Source organism: Dermacentor silvarum, unplaced genomic scaffold (genome assembly GCF_013339745.2).
Source record: "Dermacentor silvarum isolate Dsil-2018 unplaced genomic scaffold, BIME_Dsil_1.4 Seq819, whole genome shotgun sequence".
NCBI classification, from domain to species: Eukaryota; Metazoa; Arthropoda; class Arachnida; order Ixodida; family Ixodidae; genus Dermacentor; species Dermacentor silvarum.
Window position 1 is genome coordinate 21,151 of NW_023606825.1, and position 24,391 is coordinate 45,541.

At 49.1% G+C, this 24,391-nt stretch overlaps 1 protein-coding gene across 1 annotated transcript in view; it reads left to right on the top strand.

Annotated features, from left to right (window-relative positions):
- Positions 1-4,456: 4,456 nt before the first annotated feature.
- LOC119435670 (serine/arginine repetitive matrix protein 1) overlaps positions 4,457-24,391 on the top strand; it is a gene marked incomplete at its 3' end in the record, with an annotated part of 29,944 nt that continues 10,009 nt past the window's right edge. The window contains exons 1-3 of the mRNA XM_037702410.1: positions 4,457-4,994; positions 15,714-15,892; positions 18,298-18,489. Of these exons, the coding sequence (XP_037558338.1) occupies positions 4,457-4,994; positions 15,714-15,892; positions 18,298-18,489 (909 nt within the window). The remainder of the gene's footprint in view (positions 4,995-15,713; positions 15,893-18,297; positions 18,490-24,391) is intronic.

Consider the following 24,391-nt stretch of genomic DNA (forward strand, 5'->3'; position numbering starts at 1 on the left):
GACCAACACTCTCCACACGACTATGCGAGGTAAGTTGCGAGTACGTGTACTTTGGTGTATTTGGACGTGTAGTCGGCGCGCTTAATCGTTTTGTACGCCTACAGGCTTGCATTCGCGGGCACGCGAGGCTGCGTGCGAGAACGTCATTCCGAAACTTGATTCCGGAACTTTTTTTTTAAGATTCTGCGCAGTCCTTTTGATAAAATTAAAGGGTCGAGTGTAAAAAGTCATCTTAGGAAAGCAACTCTTTATCGTATTGTGGTTACTTAATAGCCCTCTTTACAGCGAACAGCTTTGTTTGCCTCTTTCGTTCGTGTTTGTCGTTGGCGGTAGCGCGGTTGATAAGCGATACAAAGGCACCGATGAAAAACGTGCGTACTCTACCAAAATCGAGTTACAGGGTGCGTTCGTCGCCAAATGACAGCATCAAAGTTCTTTGAGACGTACATACATGCTAATTCGCGTGAGCTTTAAAGTGTGTGAATTTTAAGAAGCGGCGGTGGAGCACTCGCAAAGAAAATGTGCGGTCACCCGCTCGCAACCGTTCCCAAAGCATGCACCTTAATGCAACTCTGTTCGCGGCAAGTACGTCACTTCGTGAAAGGACGAGCTAACGTGACAAGTCACAAACCTGAAAAAAATAATTTACTGAACGTAAGGTCACTATGCTCTAGTTTGAGACTGAGTGAAGCGCTGTTACCGCCTTCCCGCTTCGCGAGCGAATGCTAAAAAAGTGATTTCATTTTCTATGTACTCCGAGTCCCGACTGGATGACCGGCCGCGCAAAATTCTGTCGAGTATGAGGCACTAGAAACATAATAGGACCGCCGCCCACCCCGAGCCTTGGCGCGTGCTTATAAGATTGGCAAGCACGCATGTAGGCAGCTTTGTAGCTTGTAATGCCCCATCGAACCTTCAGAGCAGCGATTGTTTGTGTCCTCTATCAGCCTTTTTACGTCATCTGATACGCGTCGCGAATTCACATGGTATGGACGATGCGGATTATTTAGATTACCGAGGGCTTGCTGGAGGCCAAGATGTTGACATTCGATCACAAACTTATTATTTACACCAATTCGCAACAAGATCTTGCGACACGCGCTTGACAAATGTTACGTACCTAATTGTAGCGCACGCGATACATTCGGAGTCGTCATGGTACGGCGTTGGCGCTCGTTTAGGTACTTAAAAAAGTTTTCAAAACAGGAATAAACGAAAACCTGCCGTCACTGAATTTATATAACCCTCCTTACAGAAATTCTATGCTGTACACTGAAGTTACTCGAAGCTAGAAAGCAAACGCAAACGCTCAAACGCACCGCCTTGCTAAGCGCGCATTCACTCTGCGAAAGGTCGTCTGCTACGCTCGAGCGGTGTAGGCGGCGCCACGGTCGAGGAGCGAGCGCGAAAGAGAGGAGAATCGAGGAGGAGGGAAGGTGGAGGAGGAGAGTGTCGCTACTTTTTTATATAGGGGCTTTAGTCTTACGCAGCCATTTACACATGCCGGAACGTGCACCGCGTTTGCCGATGATGATAAGTGGTTCTTGAGGGAAAGGGAAAGGTTGACGCTATCTTTTGCCGACGCCATCACATGACTGCTGAGAGAGTATACCCCCCGTATTCATAAACGCTCCTCGACTTGAACATGACTTGCCACCGCCTTGGGCAGCGCGTTTGAAACGCGTTGAAGGTAAGGCGGAGAGGCCACAGCGTCTTACACCAGCTTCTTACACGTGCCGTAACGCGCTAGCACAAACGCGTTAGAAACGCGCTAGAAACGCGGCCTTTCGTTAATGTTGGGTATTTATTGCCATCGTGGTGCGTGTGTCTATGTGCGCTTCGTGGCGTAGTGGTTAGCGCTGCGCGTTCGGAAGCGAGGGGTCCGTGGTTCGATTCCGCGCTACGGACACAACTTTCGAAATTTTTTTTTTCATAAAACGCCAGAAGCGTTCTCCGGAAGCTGGCTTCCGGAAGCGGAAGCGGAACCGGAAGTGGGAACGGAAGCGGAACCGGAAGTGGAACCGGAAGCGGAAGTCGGCTTCCGGTTATACTATACGTATACATATATATGTATATATGGGTACATACATACATATACGGACACACAACGCCATCTATTGAGCAATTCATAAAACTAGACGTGGGGCTACCTACTACGACGGGGACGAACGGGTGCCGCTATAAGGAGCTTCGCCCCTAAAAGATAAGAGGGAGCCTACCGCATCTCCCTCGCACCGCGGTAGGTCAACTGTAGTGTCCCAACAAGTGGTGAAAACATCAGAGCCCGGAGGATACGTCAGAGCGCTTGGTAGGTTTTAGTACTCGTGGTTGATATTTTTTTTCAGTACCCATTCAAAACCATTTGAAACTGTTGAAATAAACAAAAATAAGAACACGAAAAAAACAAGGAAAATTCTTTTTACTTCCTGCATGTGAGCAGCTGCCGGCCGAGCGCGCATCGAATAAAAAGCTACCGGTAACCAAACGTCTCGGCAAATATCGAATCTCCGTGATCTCGATGCAAGAGGTCACGTGTTCGGCCGCCACTGCTGGCTACACGAAGCGTTCGCTTGCGAAGGCTGGCTGCGTGACGTAATGCTCCCTTCTATATTTTCCTTCCTCCAGGCCAATAGCCTACGACACGCCATCTTGCTATAGGACCTTACCTTGGTCCTTATTGTAACCAACGGCGCATTAAAGGGTCTCTCAAGCAGCCAGCATCCTAAATGGTACATTTGTAAGTGGCGTTAGTGTAAGCGGGGGACAGAGCCCCCTAGCCGAACTGTCGTCAGATATTCAGAGCTGTCAGTGTGCGGAAAGCGAGGCTAATGACTAACTAACCGTAATCAATAGGCCGGAGTTCCGCCACCGAACGCATGAACGATGTTAAACTAAATACGCTACTAAGGCCCGTATTCACAAGCGGAACTTAAGTAGGGAGTCAATAAGTGCGGGTAAAGTAGAGGTGTTAGTAAAGTTTTATGAGAGTACTTCAAAAACGACACACTATAGTATCACTTTCGAAAGTAACACTTTTCGGGTCACGTATGTCGTCTGGTGTCGAGGAAACATAAGTAATTTACGTGTGCGATCGGTTGAATAGTAGAAAAATAATTTTTGCTGCCGAGTAATGCGGATGTAAATGTCGCAGTACTTGCACGCGCATTCTGCTGAGTAAAATACAAAGAACTCCTTGGTTTTAGCGCTTTACTCAAACTCGTCTGGCTACAAGTTCACATTGCTTCCCGTAGCCACTGCGATTGTGTGTGTCGCCGTCCCAACTTTTTTAGATGTTTTGTTACTGAAACGTGCAGTCTTTGTGCGTAGAGAGTGTGTGTGTGTTTTGTGTTTTGAACCCGCGCAGACGATGGAAAAAAAGACAACAAATTTTTCCAAAGAACGCGCCATGCTCCTGGAGCTCGTTTCGCGCCATCGCAACGGGGTCGAGAACAAGAGAACGGACGCTGTATCCCTCAGTCGAAAACGGGAGTCGTGGAAACAAATAAAGGACTAGTTCAACTGCCGCCGTGGACGTGGGTCCAACTTAAAAGACGCTGCGGACGTGGGTCCAACTTAAAAAGTGCTGGTACCGCCACGATATACCGGTACATACCGGTACCACCACGAGAATTCGGCGTCGTTGTATACTTCCATGGGATTCTGTCGATCCCTAAGCCGTGGCCGTAGCGGCGGCGCGTATCGGTATGCCTTATCCTCCAAAATATTCTGCACACGTCCGGCGCAATCGCCGAGGTCGGCGAGGCTGCCGTAACAGTCGACCATGTTGTTGGCTAGGCGAGAGCGAAAGTCACACTTAAGATTGCCCCAATGGCTGTACTTTACTTTCCGGCAGTCAAGTGTCGGTAAAAGTTTACCCTAAGTACAAAGTTTGTCTACGAAACACGTTAAGAATCGACCGGCTACTTAAGTCATAAGTTAAGGACAAGTTCCGTTTGTGAATACGGGCCTAAAGATCTGCCACGCCTACCGAGATAGGAACCGCAAATGTATTTTGTTTACGTTCCGACGTGGCGCCCACTTCCGCACTTCACCACAAGGAAAAGACAGCATGTGATGTTACGCTGCGCAGCAAGTTGCGCAACCGTAACCTGCTGCTTTTCTTCAGCAAGTGTCATGTTTCCTACTCGGCGCTTGAATAATTACGAAACCGTAAAGCCGTATTTAACTCCATAGTTTCTTGGCAGCGACGGATTCTAATGGCTAGGTTTCTAATGTTAGCGTTTTCCGTGGTTAATGCACGACAAAACTATTTATTTAACTGTTTGATTGCAGGGATCAAAGCAATCTGAGGCAGAACTTCTCCAAAGAATCGATCCTGTGGTATTTACTGCAGGATTACTCGTAACGGCTGGAAAAACAACTGCCGGGAGACCCGCAAGCGATATTTTCAACTTTAGGAGAGGGCAAGAATTAAAAAAAAATGCCGAAGGCTACGATGTCGCAAGAGGGTGGTGAACCCAAGAAGAAAGAAAGTGTTTCTATCCCAAAGGAAGGCAGCGATGCTGGCCAACCTGTGCAGTCCCTTGCAAAAGCCTCCAAGAATGACCCAAAACCGAATTCGCCAGCATCGCCTCCAAAGCAACCACTTAAGGAATCTGTGACCGCGAAATCCGCAATGCCGTTGCCGGGGCAAATGACTGCAGGTACAAAAACAGAAAAGCCCAACGAATCACCGGAGAAAAATGTTCAGTCGGAGACGACCAATGAGAAAGCTGCAGTGCCAACAGGAAAGAAAATTCAGATGGACGGCAAGCGAGTAGAAAATGTTAAGAATGCGTTGGCGGATGCGGATTGGGGTTGGAGAATCAAATCCAAAGGCGGGACAAAGTATGAGACCCGTAAGGTAAGCGGAAGCAAGTCGGAGGCTGCATCAAAAAGCACTCAGGCTGACCTGGACTATGGACCCTATTCTAGGCGCTATCGTGATTCCTGGAATCCGGAGTACGAGTGGGGATACTACGGCGCCTATGGAGGTAAGTCAAGGAGAAGTTCACAGCCCTTTTGGAACACACCAGCGTGAGAATATTCTATATGAGGGACAGTATAACTCTAGGATGATTTCAGTTTGCGTTTTCAGTTTACGACAGGGTGAAGCATGGGTTAAAACAAATCATTCGGTTGAGAACACAATTCTGGCTGTGGTAGCAGGACGACGTGCTACACCGCTCTCAGAACGTCTCTATAGTATACCGCAGAAAAACGTAATATCTAAGCCTTAAATGCCCAGAAAGAAAAAAAAGAACAGTCATGCGGGCTCCGTGTGTTGCCCCCATTGAAGACATTACTCACGAGTTGTTGCGTATTCGATGAACTGATTTCTTATGTTGGAATACATCATAACGTAGTCGAAAATATAGCAGATAAAGCCGCATTGAGGGACAAACATTCTGCCTCATTACGAATTTGTTTTAATTTTCAAAAATCCTCTGGAAACACATTGCTCGACAGGCACCAGACCCATGCCAGAGTGTTCCTCAGGTTTCCGGAAAAACGTGTTTCAGGGACATTGTAATGCGAGAACAGCGCGGACGTAAAACAATGGCACTCGCCCTTGGCGCCTAGCACCATAGAAGACGCCTTCGATAGGTTAAGAGGGCTTTTTGGTTCTGTTCGTGGTTTCTGACGGAGGCTCTATCATGGCCATGCTGGCAGGTCCTGCTGTCCCATTTGGCACGCTCCCCAGCAGGAAAGGCTAATGCAGCGTGCGCGCCCGGCTGCCACGATAAATAGGGAGAGAAAACGTCTTTAGTGAGCATAAGGACGGCTTGATTTGCAGGAGTGGTTCCCTCTTCATGGCAATCCATGCGCCGTCTTGGCTGCAACCGCCCTCTCAACCAACGTGATCTGGTCCGAGAGGCAAGAGCTGGACAGCAGCGTCTTCCACAGCGAAGCTGTTTATGGCGAGCATTCCGTGCATTTTTCGTGTCCGTCAACAAAAAAGTTGTCGCAGTTTCACCTGAAAGGCGAAATATCAATTGCGATAGCAAATTTGTAGAGAGCTATACGGAGCAATGATAGTAGCTTTATCAGCTGTATAAACTTGGACATGCAGCAGCACCGGCAACACGCAAAACTGTTGTCGACGCCGTCGGCGTTTTGCCCGCGTTCGCACAAAAAGCGTGCGGCGTTGGTGACTGTTGCCGGAGCCTCTGATATAAATAGGCCCTTGGTGCCGCATCTAAACGTCGGCTCCCTTCCCTCCCCCTCCCCCCCCCCCCCCCCACGGCCTTTCGCGCGTCGGAAGAAGGCGCGTTTGCTCTACATATATGGTGATTGTAAAGGAGGAAAGAGACGCCTACTTCTGCAGCCCTTAAGGGAGCACGGAGCAGAACGCGCGTTTGTTCTCCGCCGTGGGTTCACTCCCGTGAAAGCGCGCGTCCCTCGCGCCTTTTCACTCGCACATACAGCGTTCGGCGGCGCGCGGCGACGATTTCATCTCGATTGACGTCATACAGAACCTCACGGCGACGGCGACGGCAACGGCGACGCCGACGGCAGAAATCTGCTTTGGAGTGTCGATATGATTGCTATCGCAATAAAACTATCATCAGCAGTGGCTCGAGCGCCGTCGTCGTCTTCCACAGCTGTCTCGTCGGCGCCCCTCGGCACAACCGCGCGAACGCGCGAGCAGTGGCGCGAGCGCGTTCGCGTGGTTGCACCGAGGGGCGCCACTGCTCGCGCGTTCGTCGTCGTCGTCTTTTTCCTCAGCTCGCTCCGTTACCGCTCATCATTCCAGCGTACAACTTGACTCCTCTTCTGTCGTCGTAATGGAGAGGCCGCGTTAGATTTTTTTAAGCGAAGCTTTATAGGCTCACAAGTTTCGGTGGTGGTGGTGTCACCCTGAAAAGTGGGCCGATCCTGGTGATAGTGCAGAAAGGGTCCAAGCGCAATGGCACATACCCCTGTCATGTGAGCCGATCCTGGTGATTGTGCAGAAAGGGTCCAAGCTCTATGGAACACACCCCTCTGGGCTCGGGGACCTGTAACACGCCCTTGAACTACCCTTGTCACACGTGAGACCCAAAGAGACAAGATCACCAGTCATTCTCCCGTCGAGAAAATGGGGGTAAACGAAACTTGTCGTTTCATTCTATCGTGAGGGATTTCGAAGCCCAAGCAAAACCTCAGCGAAGAGCCGCGGACACCGAGTTGCGGGAGCGCGATGTTGAAACCAAACGTCAACGAAGGGCCGCCGACTTTGAGTTTAGGGCAAACGAAGCGGAATGCCTGCGACGGTGTCATCTTGCCACATGCTTCGCTTACCCCCCTTAAAGCGGAAGCCTTTAACGGTTCATTGTCCAGATCATCTGCCGTTAGCAGAAACTGTCACAGCTTTCCGGCCACCTGATTGGTCTCCTCTGTGCCGTGACGTCACTGTCGCTAGGCGCAGGTGTGCGCCTCCTGATTGCCTTGCATGCGTGACCTCACTGTCGTGAAGTGTGGGTGTCGGGGTGGTTAGGCGCCGTGCAGGTCTGTCGGTTTCTTCATCCTTGCTACAGTTGCTATAGCAACGGCGCCTGTTTGCCTATCCGTTTTGTCGTCTGCTCCACTCCAACCAGTGTCCCCCAACAAGCGACGTGCGGCAGCCGCTGAACGCAAGCGGCGATCAAGAGAGGCTGAGCGTATACGTCGCATGCATCATGGCGACGAGGCGCGTCCGACACCTTAGAGTTCAGGGACGCGACGGGCCAACGCAAGAGAGGCAATTTGTTTGAAGCGACTCGCTGCATCTCCGGGTACCAAGGCAAATGAAGCTCGGAAGCGCCGTAAGCTCCCTCTTTCCGCGGCAAGCCGAGCAAGTACAAGTCAATCGAGCGAAGTGGACGATGAGGATGGCCAACTACACCCTGACACCGCCATGGAAGACGCGTCTCCTCCTGATCCACAAACGGCGCTTCCAACAGTTCCAGGCGGCCACAAACTACTTTAACATACACTTTAACAGGCAATGGTGGCAGGCTTCCACCGTTTCACACTTTAGCCTCGAGAAAGTGTCATCCGATGTTTCTTTTTCGCGGCAGGGGAAGGGCTCCTTTTTTTTTTTTTAGTTACGGAGGTATGAGCTATTGCTTAAGGGGGTATGTTTGCCTTACGTGGTGGGCAAATTTAATAACAGAGGTGATACGAGAATGCGTGTGCGTACCTACCGTCCCGCTCACCACCGATAAGGACAATAAAAAATCATGAGCCATTCCACTCTGTGACGGTGGATGACCGGCGAAGCTGTTAAGCGCACGACACAGAGGTGACACAGAATTTTGAACAGAGGTACGAACATATTTATTGTACTTATTTCCTTAGATGAATCTGCAAGGACAATTAAACTGCCAGCTCAACAATATTGTAGACGTGCAAACAAACCTTTTTTTAACCATTAAACTGGCAGCTCAGGAATGATGTCGACCTAACAAAAACATCTTTAAAAAATAGACAAGTCCAAATAGTAGTCCAAATGTTGTATCAAATTCGGCACAACAAATATTAATGAATAAATAACAGAAGGAAAGAAAGAAAAAAAACAAGAAAGATACATTAGGGGATGTGCGTGCCAGAAACAAGGTGTGATTATGAAGCACACCATACAGTGGGGGATTCCGGAATCATTTTTATCCACCTGGACTTCTCTAAAGGGCACCTCAGTGAAAGTACACGTGCGAATACGGCAGGTTTGTGTGGGCCTATAATGCTACGTCTTGCTTAATTCACGCCCTGTCATGACGGCGAAATGCAGAGACCAAAGCTATAGAGCCGAAAACAGCAGGAGACCCGTTCAAAGCCTTGAAACCAGCTGACAAAATGATAAGCATATACAGGGTGTCCCAGCTATCATGCAGCATGATTTAAAAAAAAAGAGGAACGGCGTTACGTGAAGCAAACCTAGTGCGTATTGTTTCCAGTATACAGTGGAGTAGCCTCCAGTAATTTTTTGTTACTGAGATTTAAGTAATTCATTGTAATTACGTAACTCGAGAAGTACTGTCCTAATTATCAAAGTGTCAATTAGAAAGATGTAGAGCACCATGAAAAACTCCCGATAGAGCTTTCTGTTGCTCAATACGTGCTACATAAAAGTGTTTTTCCGAGTGTGAAAGGAGCCCGCGAATACACGCAGAATTGCCGCGCGACTGGTCCCTCGAGGCACTTTGCGTGTATTCGCAGGCTTCTTTCATGCTCGGAAAAACACTTTTATGTAGCACGTATTGAGCAACAGAAAGCTGTATCGGGAGTTTTTCATGTTGCTCTACATCTTTCTAATTGACACTTTGATAATTAGGACAGTACTGCTCGAGTTAGGTAATTAATTACACTAACTTAATTAAATCTCAGTAACGAAAAAATTACTTGCGGCTACTACACTGCACTGGAAACAATACGCACTAGATTTGCTTCGCGAAACGCCGTTCCTCTTCTTTTAAATCGTGCTATGTGATAGCTGGGACACCCTGTATATATCTCGCAAAATCTTGCGTATAGTTCGTTTGCGGCGCAAGACGAAGCTTTCCACAGATATTCCACTTGTGCATACAGATGGAAATTCTGTGTGTGAATGTTTGAAGAAAAATAATATAAACGCATTTGAAAATCAATAGGCGCCATTACGTACTTTTCCCCTCGTAGACAGTCAGCCGTTGGTTACAAATCAGTAAGATACCACATCGCAGCGATGTAATTTTTTTTTCTGGCCGCATGCAAGCCCGACCGACAATACCGGAGCGCCCGAAAGCCTCCACGACGCATGAAAAGCCCTCGGTGGCGTGCGCTGCGCTGCGATAAAGCCTGCCACGCCTACCACAGAACTCATGCTGCCTCCGTGCGAATTGAACGGCAGAAGCAAAACCTGCCAGCGCGTGTAATCCAGGACGCCATGCTCTGGCGTTGTGTTACCTCATATTTCTTTTCTATTAAATGCGTAAGCATTTCTACACCTACACAACGAAGAAACTCTTCCGTCAGTCCATCCCTTTGTCCATCCGTCACGTAAGACAATCACTTTCAAGATAGGGTCCGCAGCAGGCAGCAAAGTGGCCTTCGGGCTGCCTCTCGCTTCAACGCGAACTAAGCGGCGTGAACACAGCGCACCCGAAGGTATCAGCACTCGACGCACTCTGTCCCCATTAGGGTTGGTAATATCGATGAACGATTGATGGATTGATCGATTAAAAGTATCCCGCAAAACGATTAATCTTCATCGATGTCCACCTTTTATTTAATCGGCTTAATTGATCAAACATGTTTGATTAATCGTTGTCGAGAGTTTGACAGGAGTTGCGAGATTATATTGAAATCGTACTAGAATGGCGGAGCACAAGCAGTGACTGTGTGGCTGTGGTAGAGCGAATGTCGACTGTTTATCCGAGTCCCGAGTGATGCCGAGCCGAATGCTTCCCCTTTCTTTACCTCCACCCTACACGCCACCCGAAGCCGGAGGCTGAAATGCCCTCGCAATTCAAGGCATACTATAGCAACCCAGTCGTTGATCGTCGTGCCACTCCCAGTCCGCTAAATACGTAAAACAGCATGTGCGCCGGTTTGGAGCTCGTATTTGTCATAACAATAAATTTCATGTCGATACCAGCAAATATGTAGCCCCCGAGCGTCTATTCTCGCATGCTGGTTGTGTGGCCATTCAAAGAAGGTGTTGGTTTCACCCCAACCTCCCAGCCAATTGACATTCCTTCGCTCCGTAGAAAAGAGCACGTGGCTTAAAATCTTAAACCATGGTTTTATGCATGGTGGTGGTGGTGTTGCAGGAGGCGGGGTTAGTCGGGATACATAGCCGCCAATTGTCCCGCCCGAGCCTCCTATGAGTTGAGATCAGGGGTGTGTCACCAGGTGTCGATGAGCCCTGTGTCTCACAGGAAGGCAATCAGCAGTCGTTGCACTCTTTCCTGACTGCCGCGGGCCCTCCGGGGAAAGCGAAGTCTTCAAAGGTCCTGTGCGAAAGACCACTCTTTTGCAGGCTGTCGACCATCGCGTTTCATTCTGCGTCGCACTGTGGGCAAATGAAATGTCGAATGTCGCTAATATCGCCACTGAAGGCATAGAGCGGGGAAGCGCAACGTCCAGTCTTAATTGAATGACGCGGAGTCGGTTCTGAGGCGGTAAAACAGCATCGCTTCCTCACGAGTAAGTCGGGACCATGGATCACACAGGTTTGGTGCGGAATCTTGTGGATCGCCATAAAGTGATTACGGATTGCACCCTTGGAGTTCTGAAAAAAAAATCACAGCATATCCACGGGGTGAATGATGATGAGTGGGCGAAGCTCCGGAGGGAATCATCGGATCTCCCGCTTAAGGGGAGGCTAGCACAAACGCGTTAGAGACGTGCAGTACTCTCTAGTAAGGGGGAGCAGCCACAGCGTCTTAAGCCCCAACCAGACGTACGCGTTGGAACGCGTCCGCAGGCGCCGGGCGCCTGAGAGAGATTGTGGTTGTGATGAGGAAGAGGCAGAAAATAGCGCCTCTTCCTCCTCACAACCACAATCTCTCTCAGGCGCACGGCGCCTGCGGACGCGTTCCAGCGCGTACGTCTGGTTGGGGCTTTACGCAGCCATTTACACATGCCGGAACGTGCACCGCGTTTGCCGACGCCATCACATGACTGCTGCGAGAGTATACCCCCCGTATTCATAAACGCTCCTCGACTTGAACTTGACTTGCCACCGCCTTGGGCAGCGCGTTCAAAACGCTTTGAAGGTAAGGCGGAGAGGCCACAGCGTCTTACACCAGCTTCTTACACGGGCCGTAACGCGCTAGCACAAACGCGTTAGAAACGCGCTAGAAACGCGGCCTTTCGTTAATGTTGGGTAATTATTGCCATCGTGGTGCTTGTGTCTATGTGTGCTTCGTGGCACACATAGACACAAGCACCACGATGGCAATAAATACCCAACATTAACGAAAGGCCGCGTTTCTAGCGCGTTTCTAAAACAGATGAAATGCGTGCGATGGCCGAAGCATGGGGCGGCCGTGAATTGTCCATTTTTGCACGCGCCACTATTTGTAACGTTTTTCTCGCCGCGAAAATTATGTATCTTCTGCAGGCACTGCATTGCACGCGTAAGCACATTCAAAAATTTCACCGCATCTTTGCCACGTTTATCTGGTGCTCTACGTGGGAGCGAACATCAAGGACAAATTTGTTTCGTCGAGTAAAGAGAGGTGGTCTATCGTTGTGCCACTTGTTTCTTCAGCAAGTTGTAACGCGTTTTATATTGCTAAGAGATGAAAGAGACCCGTTTCTGTGTTGTTTTTTTCAAGCCACGTTAGCAGGTGTTATACCCGATTTTTTTGTATCATCGGCCATTGGTCCTCGTTACACAATGTCACGGTTCCTGCGCGAAGTTATTACGTCCTATCGGTTCCTCAAAGCAAGATTTTCCCTTGAGTACCTCTCTAATGTAAAAAGAAAGCGTCTTATGAAGGATCTTGTGGAGAGTGTGTTCCCTGTACCATTGTATCGGTTAACGTTTCACGAAGGGCGTGGGCAAGACGTACTCAAGAGGGTTAAAAATATGCAGATACCAGCCAACGTTAAAACTTTTTTCTTCAAGCTTCACACGGGAACCTTGCCGGTTAAAACGTGGTTAGAAGAAAAGGGCATTTATGTGCCTTGGGGTAGCAGATGCTTTCTGTGCAACAAAGCTGAAACTATTGAACATGTTTTTATTGACTGTAATAATGCTATATTCTTTTGGGATATATTACAGAGAACTTTAAAGATAGACCTACCCCTAAATCCACATGGCATTCGTTTTCTGCCGCCTGAACGCGATTGTGAACAGATGGACGTTATCTTCTTACTCGGGCTGCATGCAGTCTGGCGTTCTCTGTTGGCATATAGACACTGTGATGTTAAAGGCCGATCTGTGCATGATTATTTTGTTGAAATGGTTGTGAAAGTACGTGATGTGTGCAAAACGAGTGACTGTCATGAAGATGTGATATCAGTGTGGGATGCTTTAGCACTTATAAAACGAGTGTGATCTGACAAACTCCTGTTCAGGCTTGTAGCCAAGCTGGAAATAAAGAAAAAAAAAAGCTTCGTGGCGTAGTGGGCTAACGCCGCGCGCTCGGAAGCGAGGGGTCCCTGGTTCGATTCCGCGCTATGGACACAACTTCGGAATTCTTTTTCTCAGACTGGTTACACACTACTACTACGACGAGGGACGAACGGGTGCCGCCTTAAGGAGCTTCGCCCCTAAAATGCTTGGCGCTCTCACTTTTGGGACACGTGTCAGCGGTAGGCGTGCAAGAGCGTCAGCTTTTTCGTTTCCTTCAATTCCTACGTGGGATGGGATCCATTAGAATTTTACGTTAAATCTCTTTATCATTAGATCTTTGATCAGTACTAGAGATTGCCTTGTAAACTTATCTCGAGGTAGGCTAAGGTGTAATCGTTGTAATGCTGACTTTGAGTCCATCAACACCACGATATCTCATGCAGAATAGGTCCGTAGTTTCCGCAAGGCCACGGTAATTGCGGCGCTTTGTAGTGTTGTAGTCGAACTTACTTGATCCAGGCGGCCCGACCATGATACATCAGGGGAGAGTATGTGGAATGCCACTGCACAGCTATCTGTTTGTGCACACACCGGCCTGTCTGTGTACGCTTGTAGGTGGCTTTGATACACTGTGCTCAAGTGGTCCAGTACAAGGATCTTAGCTTCAGCAGTTGGAATGGTGCTTATTGCCAGTAGCCGGGGTACATTGAGGCTGCAGGTAACGTCCGAAAAAGATCATGGCGGGTCGAGGCGACTCTGTTCATGCCATTCCAATTCTGAAAATCGGAAGGTGCTTCCGCACCGCATGGAAATGGGAGCGAGTTCTTGCTCTTAGCCGCCGGAGAAGCGCCGCGCCTGCGCGGGACTAGCCGAGCCTTAATAGCTGCGTGAGCAAGCCGTGAGATACCAAAAGGCGGAGTGGGAGAGACTGCTTCATTAGTAACCTTCTTGCTTGAAGCTGCCCGAGGAACTCCCATCGCCAAGCGAAGTCCGTTTCTACATACTGTTTCCAAGCGCTCGAATTGACTCGCTGATGGTTATATATGAGCGGCAACTCACAGAGAACGCGTCTTGTTGTCAGTGCAGCGTTCAGTGTAAGCACGGACACTGGATTCTTTCCCCAACGTACACCTGCCAAGCGGCGAATTGCGTTGTCCATTTGCACTGGTGCAGCCACAACATTTTCAACCACGCGTCGCCACAGTATCTTGCTGTCTATGGTGACGCCCAGGGAACGAACACTAGTTGCACGACGAATTGGATGGCCTCTGATATCCAGCGTCAGACGTGTTCACTTGCGCCTCACTCCAGTAATTCTTTTCCCCTGTGTTACTGCAATTCCTTGCATAATATAGTTCGACTTCACCTTTCACTTCTGCCATTTTCTTATTTCTTGTTTAACTGTATTGCACAAGAATTCACTAGTACTATTTATCTTGTTTAATGCTGCTCTAAGTGCCATTTAATAACATTTAATGTTTATATGTTCAAAGGCCACTAGTGCAAACTCTATTTAGCTTTACCAAATTAATGATTAAACTTTATACACTGTTATTTCTAACTTGCTTCCACCTCTCAAGCATTAAACAATAGAGTTCTAGAAAAGTAGATAACTGTGTTTCAACCTTTTTAATGTGGCCGACAAAAATTTCGATTAATCGAATAATCAATGAAACACCCTTCATCGAAAGCGATTAATCGATTAAAGGCTAAAATGATGAACGATTAATCATTAATCGAATACACAAATTAATTGACCATCCCTAGTCCCCATCGCAGATCGCAGATCGCTTTCAAGGTAGGGCCCGCGCTGCCGCGTCATACGCCGCCGCCCGCGGAGTACGGTTGATCACGATTGATAATGGCTCGCATCGAGAGGAGGCAGCGTCGTCGACGGCGTCTGCGTACGAGATCTACCAAACGTAGCACTGTTCAATTACGTCACGTAGTACAGCATGAAGCATGCTGTACTACGTGACGTAATTGAACAGTGCTACGTAATTGGACAGTGCTAGTGCTCATCTTCCACGAAGCAGTGACATCATCCAGACGTACCATCATATAACATAAGTGAACATCGCAAATACTCGCCTCTTCTTGGTCGTCTCATGCTGGTCGGAGTTAACATTTAGGGGTGGTAACCGCGCTTCTCCGTTTCATGACTCTTTCGCGGTGATTCTCGCAATTATACCAAACAAAGCAGCGTACGCCGACAAAACAGCAGGTGACAAACAGCAAATGCTTGCGAATCATTTAGATAACTCCCCTGGGAGATTGTGCGCGTATTTTTCTTTTTTTTTTTTGTTTTGAATAAACCAAATTTCTGAGGCTCTTGCTGCGCTCTAGGACACAGTTCGAACGTAAGTTGTCGTATAAAAAGCCGCACCACGCGTGTGCATTTTTAGAAAAAAAAAAAAACCTTTCAGGCTGCGCAAAATTTTCTCTGACGTGATATTATTGGCGGATAAGCTGTAGACGAATATTGACGCGCAATGTTATTTGTTTTTATCGCCAAATTATATATCCACCTCATTACTGTAACCGGCGTGATTGTTGATTTTGTGGATCATAAATGTTATTACGTTCAACAGCTGCGATATTGTCCGTGCGCTTTGTTTTATTGACGATTTAAAATGTTCGCGCTTCTGTTCATCCATATAATGGTATTGCGCAATGTTGCGCGCAGAATGGCGTCCGGAAGAAGAGTGGCCCTACTATGCCCCGTATGGCATGGAACCATCGGCACCCTACTATCCCTTCCCATCTGAGCCTCCGTGCCGTTCGCGCCGCCGTCCGCCGTTTCCTTCTCCGAGCTGTCCCATACATGGGTATATGAGGCAGCGTCCTGCCCCACAGCGGAGCCAGGTAAGTTGTTTACTTAGACGCGTGAGCAGGCGGCCAGACTTAAGTACTAACACATTAGCTATGGAACTAGGAACCAGATTCACAAAGCTTTTCTTTCGTAAGTTCGCTTTGCCATTGGCTGGCCCCCTTCGCTAATGATATGTCTGGCATCCGGATTGGCTAAAATTCTTTTATATGAAAAGTTATAGCGTAAGAATTTTTTGTGAATTCAGGCCATCGGTGTTTGCGCGCTGTGTAGCAGCAACTACCATCCTGTTCTGACACTCCAGGAGGTAACTAGCCACAGTGATTTGTGTACAAATACCCCCGAGTGTTTGTGAATTCAGAGAGAGAGAGAAACACACTAAGGACCTTCGGTTATATTGAATTGCTGGTGACCCTACTACTGTCTCTCGTGGACCACCTAAAGCTGCAGCGCCGGAAAGTCATCTGGATTACCCCTGGCCTGCCGAAAAACTCGCGTATTCGTGCCACTCTGACCAAGACCTGGCTCCTGTCCCATGGTCATGCTACTACGTGGCTTCCACTACGTGGGTATGCAGCTCTTCTCTCCAGGTTGCGAAGCTGACCGCATTTACGTATAGGCAGCGTGTGCCAGTGTACAAGGAGGTTGTCAGCTATACTCCCACGCCGACAATCCCGCCACGATCTCCACAAAATCATCCATTTAAGTGTCCATACCACTAGAGAGCCTCTCAACAAGGTGGTCCTCATCCCGTGCCCTGTACCATGCGTCAGCGTACTTGCTGAAGGATGGACTCGACAGAATGGCACCATCTATCCAGACACTAACTTTGCAGAGTTGCAGAATGGCTGTAGCATGCTACAGCCTCCAGCGTGATCCCCGGCTTTTCGGCGCTCGGGCAGTTTTTCGTGGCAAGCACCATAACTTCAGAGGTCGCCGGCGTGCATCAAGCTTCAAACCTGCTGGCGGACGACTTTCCGGACTCTCTTGTCGTGATTCTCTGCGACTCGCGGATCCATGCACCTGTCTCTTCAACGACGAGAAACTTCTGGCTTTGACGCCTCCCAGCTGGCAGCAAAGCTTCGTGTTCTCGTGTCGAGTTGTTTGAAGCTGTCGCTGCAGTGGCTTCCTTCTCACGACTGCGTCCAGTGTAACTAGGAGGGGGACGCCTTGGCTATGGCAGAAAATAGTTCCACTGCACCTGTCAGCGACGCTGTAACGGCCTTCGACTATACGAGGCATTCGTTGCAGCAGTACCTTGCGGCGTTCCACCCGGACCATTGGATCGTCAGTGTCCGACGTCCCCGTTCCCTCCCTGATCGTGGCTGTACAAGGTAGGAGCGGTCTCTTTAGGTGCGGCACCCGATCGACGGTCCATGGATGGAATCCCGGAGGTACAGTTAAGGCCTCGCTTCGTCCATGGCCTGTACAGCGTGCAGCGCGGCAGAGTCGACTGAGCACCTTTTCTGCGTCTACCCCGTCTACTCCAATGTTTCTCTCACCACATAGTTTCGACGCCTGGGCCTTCCTCCCGTCTCGGCGTTGCAACTTCTGTTTTCCTGCCGAAACCGCAGCTCAGTCTTCGAACATTTCTTTAGGTTTATAGGAAACACGGAACTAATCTGTCTAACCTGTATATGTGCCACCTGCCTCCAGCTGTGAGCCATGGGTGCTGCGACCGCGACGACTTCCTCTCTCTTCTTTCCTCTTGATTTCCCTGTCGGCTTTCTATAAGCGCTGAATCATGCTGCTCAAAGGGCTGCAGAAAATAGCGCATGTTACTCTCCGCAGTCGCTCTCTTTGTCATTGCTGCAAGTAAAAGGATAGCGGCACTCCTACAGAGCCAATGACTGAAGATGTTTATGATTTCTATTGATATTAGGAAGGTTACCCGCTTTCAGAATGGGCCACGCGCCAAGTTTATGCTCTGATTTCGTCCACTGAAAGCGATTAGGAGTGCCACAGAAACTGTCCGGCTGCGCATAAACGGCACTATAAAAACCGTCTCTCGACGTCTTTCTGAACAATTACTTTCTTCGATCGTTCCACTCATCAGGAATTCACGATGGGGAATAGTTCCGTGGTCTAACATATATCACGCCCGTATATTTGATAACGAAATGTAGGCCTGTTTTACCATGGTCGTTATCACCGTATTGTGTCCATCAAATCAAGAATTTTCATAAAAAAAGGACTTCCCACTCCATCTCTAAAGAAAACCTGGCTTCATCCGTGGCTGCGCAGCAGCTGTAACACTGGGGCGATGCCACCCCGCTACCTCCGAGATCGCGATTCGCGTTACTGTATATCCCGGATGTCACGCGCGGACAATTTTCTGTGCTTCTAGTCTGCCTGCGAATGCCACCAGTACAAGCGCATATTATTCTGGATATAGTATTTCTTCTACTGAGCAAATATTTTTTGCCTTTACCGATTACAGGGAACCATTATTTCCATTCCAATTCCAATCTCAATCCCGATGCCGATGCCTTCAGGCTCAAGTAGTGGGCCAGTGGTCATCAATCCGCCCCCTCCACTACCACCACCACAACTTCCACCCCCTGCGCAGCCAGAGAGGAGGACGACGCCTCTACAGGACATGACCTCGTTCATGATGGCCATGATGCTTAAGGTAAGCTCGTCCGCACAGAAGCAAGACCTTGGCAGATAGCGATTTCTTTACGAAATTCTCCAAATATAAAGCAATGTTCAATACGCAGAAGCTGTCTCTTTCTGTTGCGTTTATCAGTTGCTGCTAGCGCGTTTAATACTTTAATGTATGGGCATCCGTTCTTTGTGAATACATGTATATTTATAGGGCCCCTCAACTGCACTTTTATTAGCCTAACAACAAATTGCGCAGGACCCATTCACGAAGTCTGTCGACGGTAATTCCGTTAGCATTGAATTAATAAGCGACCTAGCATATTACCATGTCGAAAGGAGTTATGATGCCTGTATTGCAGCACCCTAAGTACACCCGGTGCTATCTAGCGCCGCCACCGCGAAGCGTGAGCGTGGCTTCCTAAATGCATGGCACACCAGTGCGTGCTAATGCTGATGAACACGTCATGCGGCAGCCGTGCTCCTCTCTCTTGCTGGCTTCTTTCTGTACACGCTGCGCCATCTAGTGGCACTGCCGATAAGTACGCGCGTGGCCTCCGAGACCAGAATCGGGGCGCAGCGGTGTATGACAACGCTGAGGATTGTTTCCTAGCTTGCCGCACAGATTGGCACACAGTCAGTGATCCAAGCTGGCGAGAGGTTGATTGAAGAGCGACACATACCCAGTGCTTTCATGGCGCAGCTCACTAAAGCTTAGTCGTGAAAGGCGTTCATTGAAAAAAAATTACACCATCTTCCCGTAGGGCAACCCTGAGTAGTATGCGAAGCAGCCATGGGGTCGGCGCTGTCCACGGCGCTGACACTGGCGTTGACGCTGGCGCTGTCCGTGGCACTCATCGCGGCGTTGCGTGAGGAGAATGAGAGGAGCGGAGCGCGCGCGCGCGCGTCATTATACCGCGAGCTACAGTGGCGCCCCCAGCGGAGTATGCAGCGCCTACCGTCGCGCCTCTAACCTAAGCTGCTTCGCATTATCGCGCGCGGAGGCGCAGGTGTTGCCATTCGTTGCGCAATCCGGAGAGGGGAGGAGCGTCGGAGAGGAGAGGAGGATGATGCGCATGCGCAATGTGGGTGTGGACGCCGCACGGCGGATTGATGGAGGGACGGAGTGACATAGCCCCGACCATAAGCTGCTTCGCATCTAAAATAGACACATACACAGTTAATTTATGGCGCCTCATAATAATGAATCGGGTTGCTGTCCTTGAGGATCCCTTGTGACGTGTGTTCGATTCCGCTCAGCATCGGGAAATTTAAGGGATTCTTTTCGTCATTGTAGAGCGGCGCATTTCCGGTGACACATATCTAGTTAGCCATTAAAGACGTTCATTGAAGAATGGCACACAGGTACTGGCGCGTGGCCAGTGACCCAAGTTGGCATCAAAGACGTTCATTGGAGAGCAGCACAGATCGATTGACACATACTTAGTACTACAAGTCGGCGTCAAAGGGTTTCTTCGAACACCGCTACCTACCCATTCCCACGCCTACAGCGACCCACGTCGGCGTGAAAGAGGCTCGTTGAAGAGCGACACGTATGTACACATTGCCACACACTCTGTGACCCAAGTTGGTTCTATGGTTGGTTTCGAAACGGGTTACTTCAGCACGTCAGCTCGATGCACTACCCATTGAATCACTGACTACCCACTGACCCAAGTAGGCGGATTCGCACGTACACGTTCCACAAAACAGTACGCTGTGCAGCGTTCATCATCGCCTTCACGATACCCCCCCCCCCCTTCCTTACTCTTCCCATGCTATCTCTATTTTCTGTTTTGCCGCCAACCTGAGTCACTGGATCAGTCCATGGACGAGCGGGTAGCGCATCGGATGGCTGTGCTGAGAGAACAGGGCTCGAAACTAACCATCGGACCGACGTGAGTCACTGAGCATGTGGCAATGTGCATATGTGTCCCGCTCTTCAACGAACGTCTTTCACACCGACATGAGTCACCGTAGATGCGAGACTTGGTAGGCAGCGCTGTTCAATGAAACCCTTACGTCGACATGCCACCGGGTATACGTGCCCCTCGGTGCGGGCTGCTCTTCAATTAAGCGCTTTTATGTCAACTTAGGTCACTGGTTATGTGCCAGTAGGTACGCGCCTCTATTTAACCGCACTACAATGATAAAAAAGGTCCATTAGATTTCTCGGATGCTGGGCGGAATCGTACACGCGTCCCAACGTGTCCTCAAACACAGCTACTTCCTGCTTTACCAGGCGGCCCCACAAATGCACTGAGCACTTGTCGCTTTTTCAATTAATGTCTTTCGCGCCAATGCTACAGCGAACTGCGCCATGAATGCTCTCGGTATGTGCCAGCTCTTCAATCAGCATATCGCCAAGTTGGGTCAATGAGTATGTGCCGCTGGGTGCGCGGCAAGCGCAGGAACAATGCTCAGCGTACGCAAGCACCGGCGCCCCACGCTTCTCGTCTCGGAGGCCACACGCGGACTTCTCGGTAGCACTACTAGATGACACAGCGTGTCTATAAAGAATAATGCCCTTCAAACTTCGTAAAGTAGCGACACGCGTTGAAGAATGCCGCCTCCTCCTCGCGCGCCGTTGCCGAGGCCGATGCCGCGTCGCTATTGGCCTCATGGCATCACGTGGGCCCTCGCGCCGGCTTTGTTGGTTTACAGTCCCGCTCCATCGCCATTTTCACTTAACTGAGAAGCGTCTACCGACTGGCGAGGAGCGCATGTTGGCTCCGTTGCTCTTCCGTGTTGCTTTGGTTTGCGAACGCCTTGAACTAAGTTTTGTGGCAAATGCGACGTCGATCGCTTCACAGCATCTTCCATCACCATCACCTGCTGCGCCCTTGGATGCCAAAATAGTTTCAGCAAAGGCAAGAACCTTAATCGTTTTGTACGCCCACAGGCTTGAATTCGCGGGCACGCAAGGCTGCGTGCGAAAACGTGATTACGAAACTTTTAAGATTCAGCACACTCCTTTGGACAAAATTTGTGGCTCGAGCGTGAGGGTCACAATGGGGGATGAGAATGGGAGGAACGAGGTGAAAGGACACATTGCATAAATGTTCTTCCCCTCTTCCCATTTCCTTGCTGGACAGAGGTTCCATTTTCCGGCCGACCTCTCTGCATTTTCAAATCATTAAACTACTTCTTCTTCGAGCGTGAGAACTCATCTTAGGGAAGCAGCTCTGCCTTTTGTGGTTACTTACTAGCCTTCTTTAGAGCGAATAGCTTTGTTTGCCTCTCTTGTTCGTGTTCGTCGCTGGCGGTCGGCCGGTGAACTTACGATACTAAGGCAACCAAGAAAAGCGCACGTGCTCTCCCGAAACCGAGTGACGGGGTGCGTTCGTCGCTGAACGAGAACACCATAGGTCTTTGAGACGTACTTGCTAATTCGCGTCAGCTTTTAAGTATGTGAATGTTAGATGCGGCGGTGGAGCACTCGGAAAGAAAGCATGTGGTCGCTGGCTGGTTTAGTCGCCGTTCGTTTACTCCTTTGGTCGATCGTTTCGTAGTTTGCGCGTTCGTTTTGTCATTTCCTCGTTCCTTTAGTCATTTGCTTGTTGGTTGAGTCGTTTCCTCGTTCGTTTAGCTGTTTGCTTGTGCGTTTAGTCGTTCGTTTGCTCGTACGTTCAACTATTAGTTCGTGCGGCTACTCTGTCTCTGAGACGCACTTGCTGTAGGGCACAAAGGCTGGTGCGTTCTTGCCCTCTGCCAGCCTTTGAGCGTCATAGCTCATACGCGCCCCGAATTCAAATGGTAACGACTGCGCGGATTGTTTAGGTTACTGAGGGCTTGCTGGAGGCCAGCATGTTGGCATTTGATCCCAAACGTGTTATTTACAACAATTCGCAACAAGATCTTGCGACACGCGCTTGACAAATGTTGTGTACCTAAATGGAGCGCACGCAATATATTCGGAGTCGTCATGATACGGCGTTAGCGCTCGTTTACTCGTTTATAAAAATAGCTATCAAAACAGAAAAAAGAAGCTACCCTCACTGAATGTCTATAATCCTCCGTGCTGAAATAAATTCTATGCTGTACACGAAGTTACTCGGAGCTAGAAAGCCAACACGAATGCTCTAAGCGCAGCGCCTATAGCTATGTGTGCATTCACTCTGCGAAAGGTCGTCTGCTACGCTCAAGCGTTCTAGGCGACGCCACGGTCGAGGATGGAGCTCGAAATAAAGGAGAAACAAGGAGGAGTGAAGGTAGAGGAGGAGAGTGTCGCTACTTAAGGACGTTTCAGGGGCTTTAATAGATAAACGCGAGAGAGGAGCCCGGTTGTCCCATGACGCGTTTAACAGCGTTCGCACCCACCGGCGTGCCACGCCTTTCGGAGGCTGCGTGCAGGCTTCACGGCATCGTCGCTAGATGGCAGCCAGCGTTCTTATAAAAGCACAAAAAGAGGAGTCCCACTGCCGTACGCGACTTATACATAACGCGTTTCGATGGTGGCAATACGTCGTGTCGGTCTATTGGATCAATGCTAAATGTATTACCATCTCAAGTCGTCGTCAGATGGGTTCTGCAGGCATTAAAAAAAGCTAATAAAGCTAATAAAAAGCTAGTAGATACTTCGAGTGCGGTATTTACCTTTCCCATTCAAATTCAACGTCTTCAATTTCGTTGGAACGGAGCAACGCCCAACTAGCACATGACAGGGCATGGAAACTTCGCCGACGTGTTCCAGCCTGGCCGTGCTACTTGGTGCGCACCAGCTTTGTCAAGCACAGATAAGGAGGAAAATCCAGATAGCGCAGTTTGTATCGCTTAATACTGTGCTCAGTACGCAGCGCGACTAAGCAGGAGTGGCCGGGAGTGAGCGTGCACTGGCGCGCGTCCCTTTGTAGATTTTATAACCACCATTCATCGCGACATGCGGCAGTAATAGCGCACGTGTGGTCTGGGTTTTCACGTAGTTCGAGGTGCTAGTTAAGTTTTCCACACTAGCTAAAATTAGCGAGTCCTGACGGCTACGATGCCGATAAGCAGTGTATTCAAAGTTTGTTACCTACGTGGGTGGGCGTGGCTAATTGTCGACTCACGCTTATTATTTGATGTTAGCTAATGGCCAATAGCAGCCGTGTGGGGAAATGTGCTTTATGACAAAACATGGCAGCCTCCGCTAGCCCTGAAACGGGTGAGAAGGCTTCTTTAGAAAAGAGAGCATTTGAGATAAAAGTGTTTAACGGTTCACTTGTGAGCTCCACGCGCCAAGCACGAGCGCAAAATTTAGCTGAGAAGTTCAAAGCAGCGTATGCTATCCAGTGAATGTGTTTTTTTACCGAGCTTGAGTACTTGTAAGAGTCCACCTAGTGGACTGTCCACTTCGGCTGTTTCGATTGGCTCCAGCAGCACGAGCGAGAAGGAACCAGCCAGTCTCTTTCTCGCTCGTGCTTCGGAAAGCTGAACTGGACAGTCCACTAGGTGGACTCTTGAAGAATACCCCTCCAGTACCCCTTTTATTGGTTTAAATGCGAAGCATTTATTGTGGAACATTTGCCACCATGACAGTATCTATCAATCTGTCAATCAATCAATCAATCAATCAAATAATCTATCTATATATCTACCTATCTATCTATCTATATAGCCGCCTACGTCTTAGTCTCTCATGGTCGTTTCGTTGACTTGGTATGTACCAAAACTGGCATAGCATGACAAGAGTGTACGAAGAACAAAAATGATAGGTCATCACATGAATGTCATGACATGCGTGTCATGCAAGTCACGGAACAAGCCTGTGTCTTGGTGTATGCTCTCATGGTCGTTTCGTTAATATGGCATGTATCAAAATTGGCATAGTATGACAAGACTGACGAACATAAGTGATAGGTCATGACATGAATGTCATGTATGTCACGAAACAGCTGCGTAAAATGACAATGATCCAGCGTAAAAAAGATTGAGACTCAAAAACCAATGGA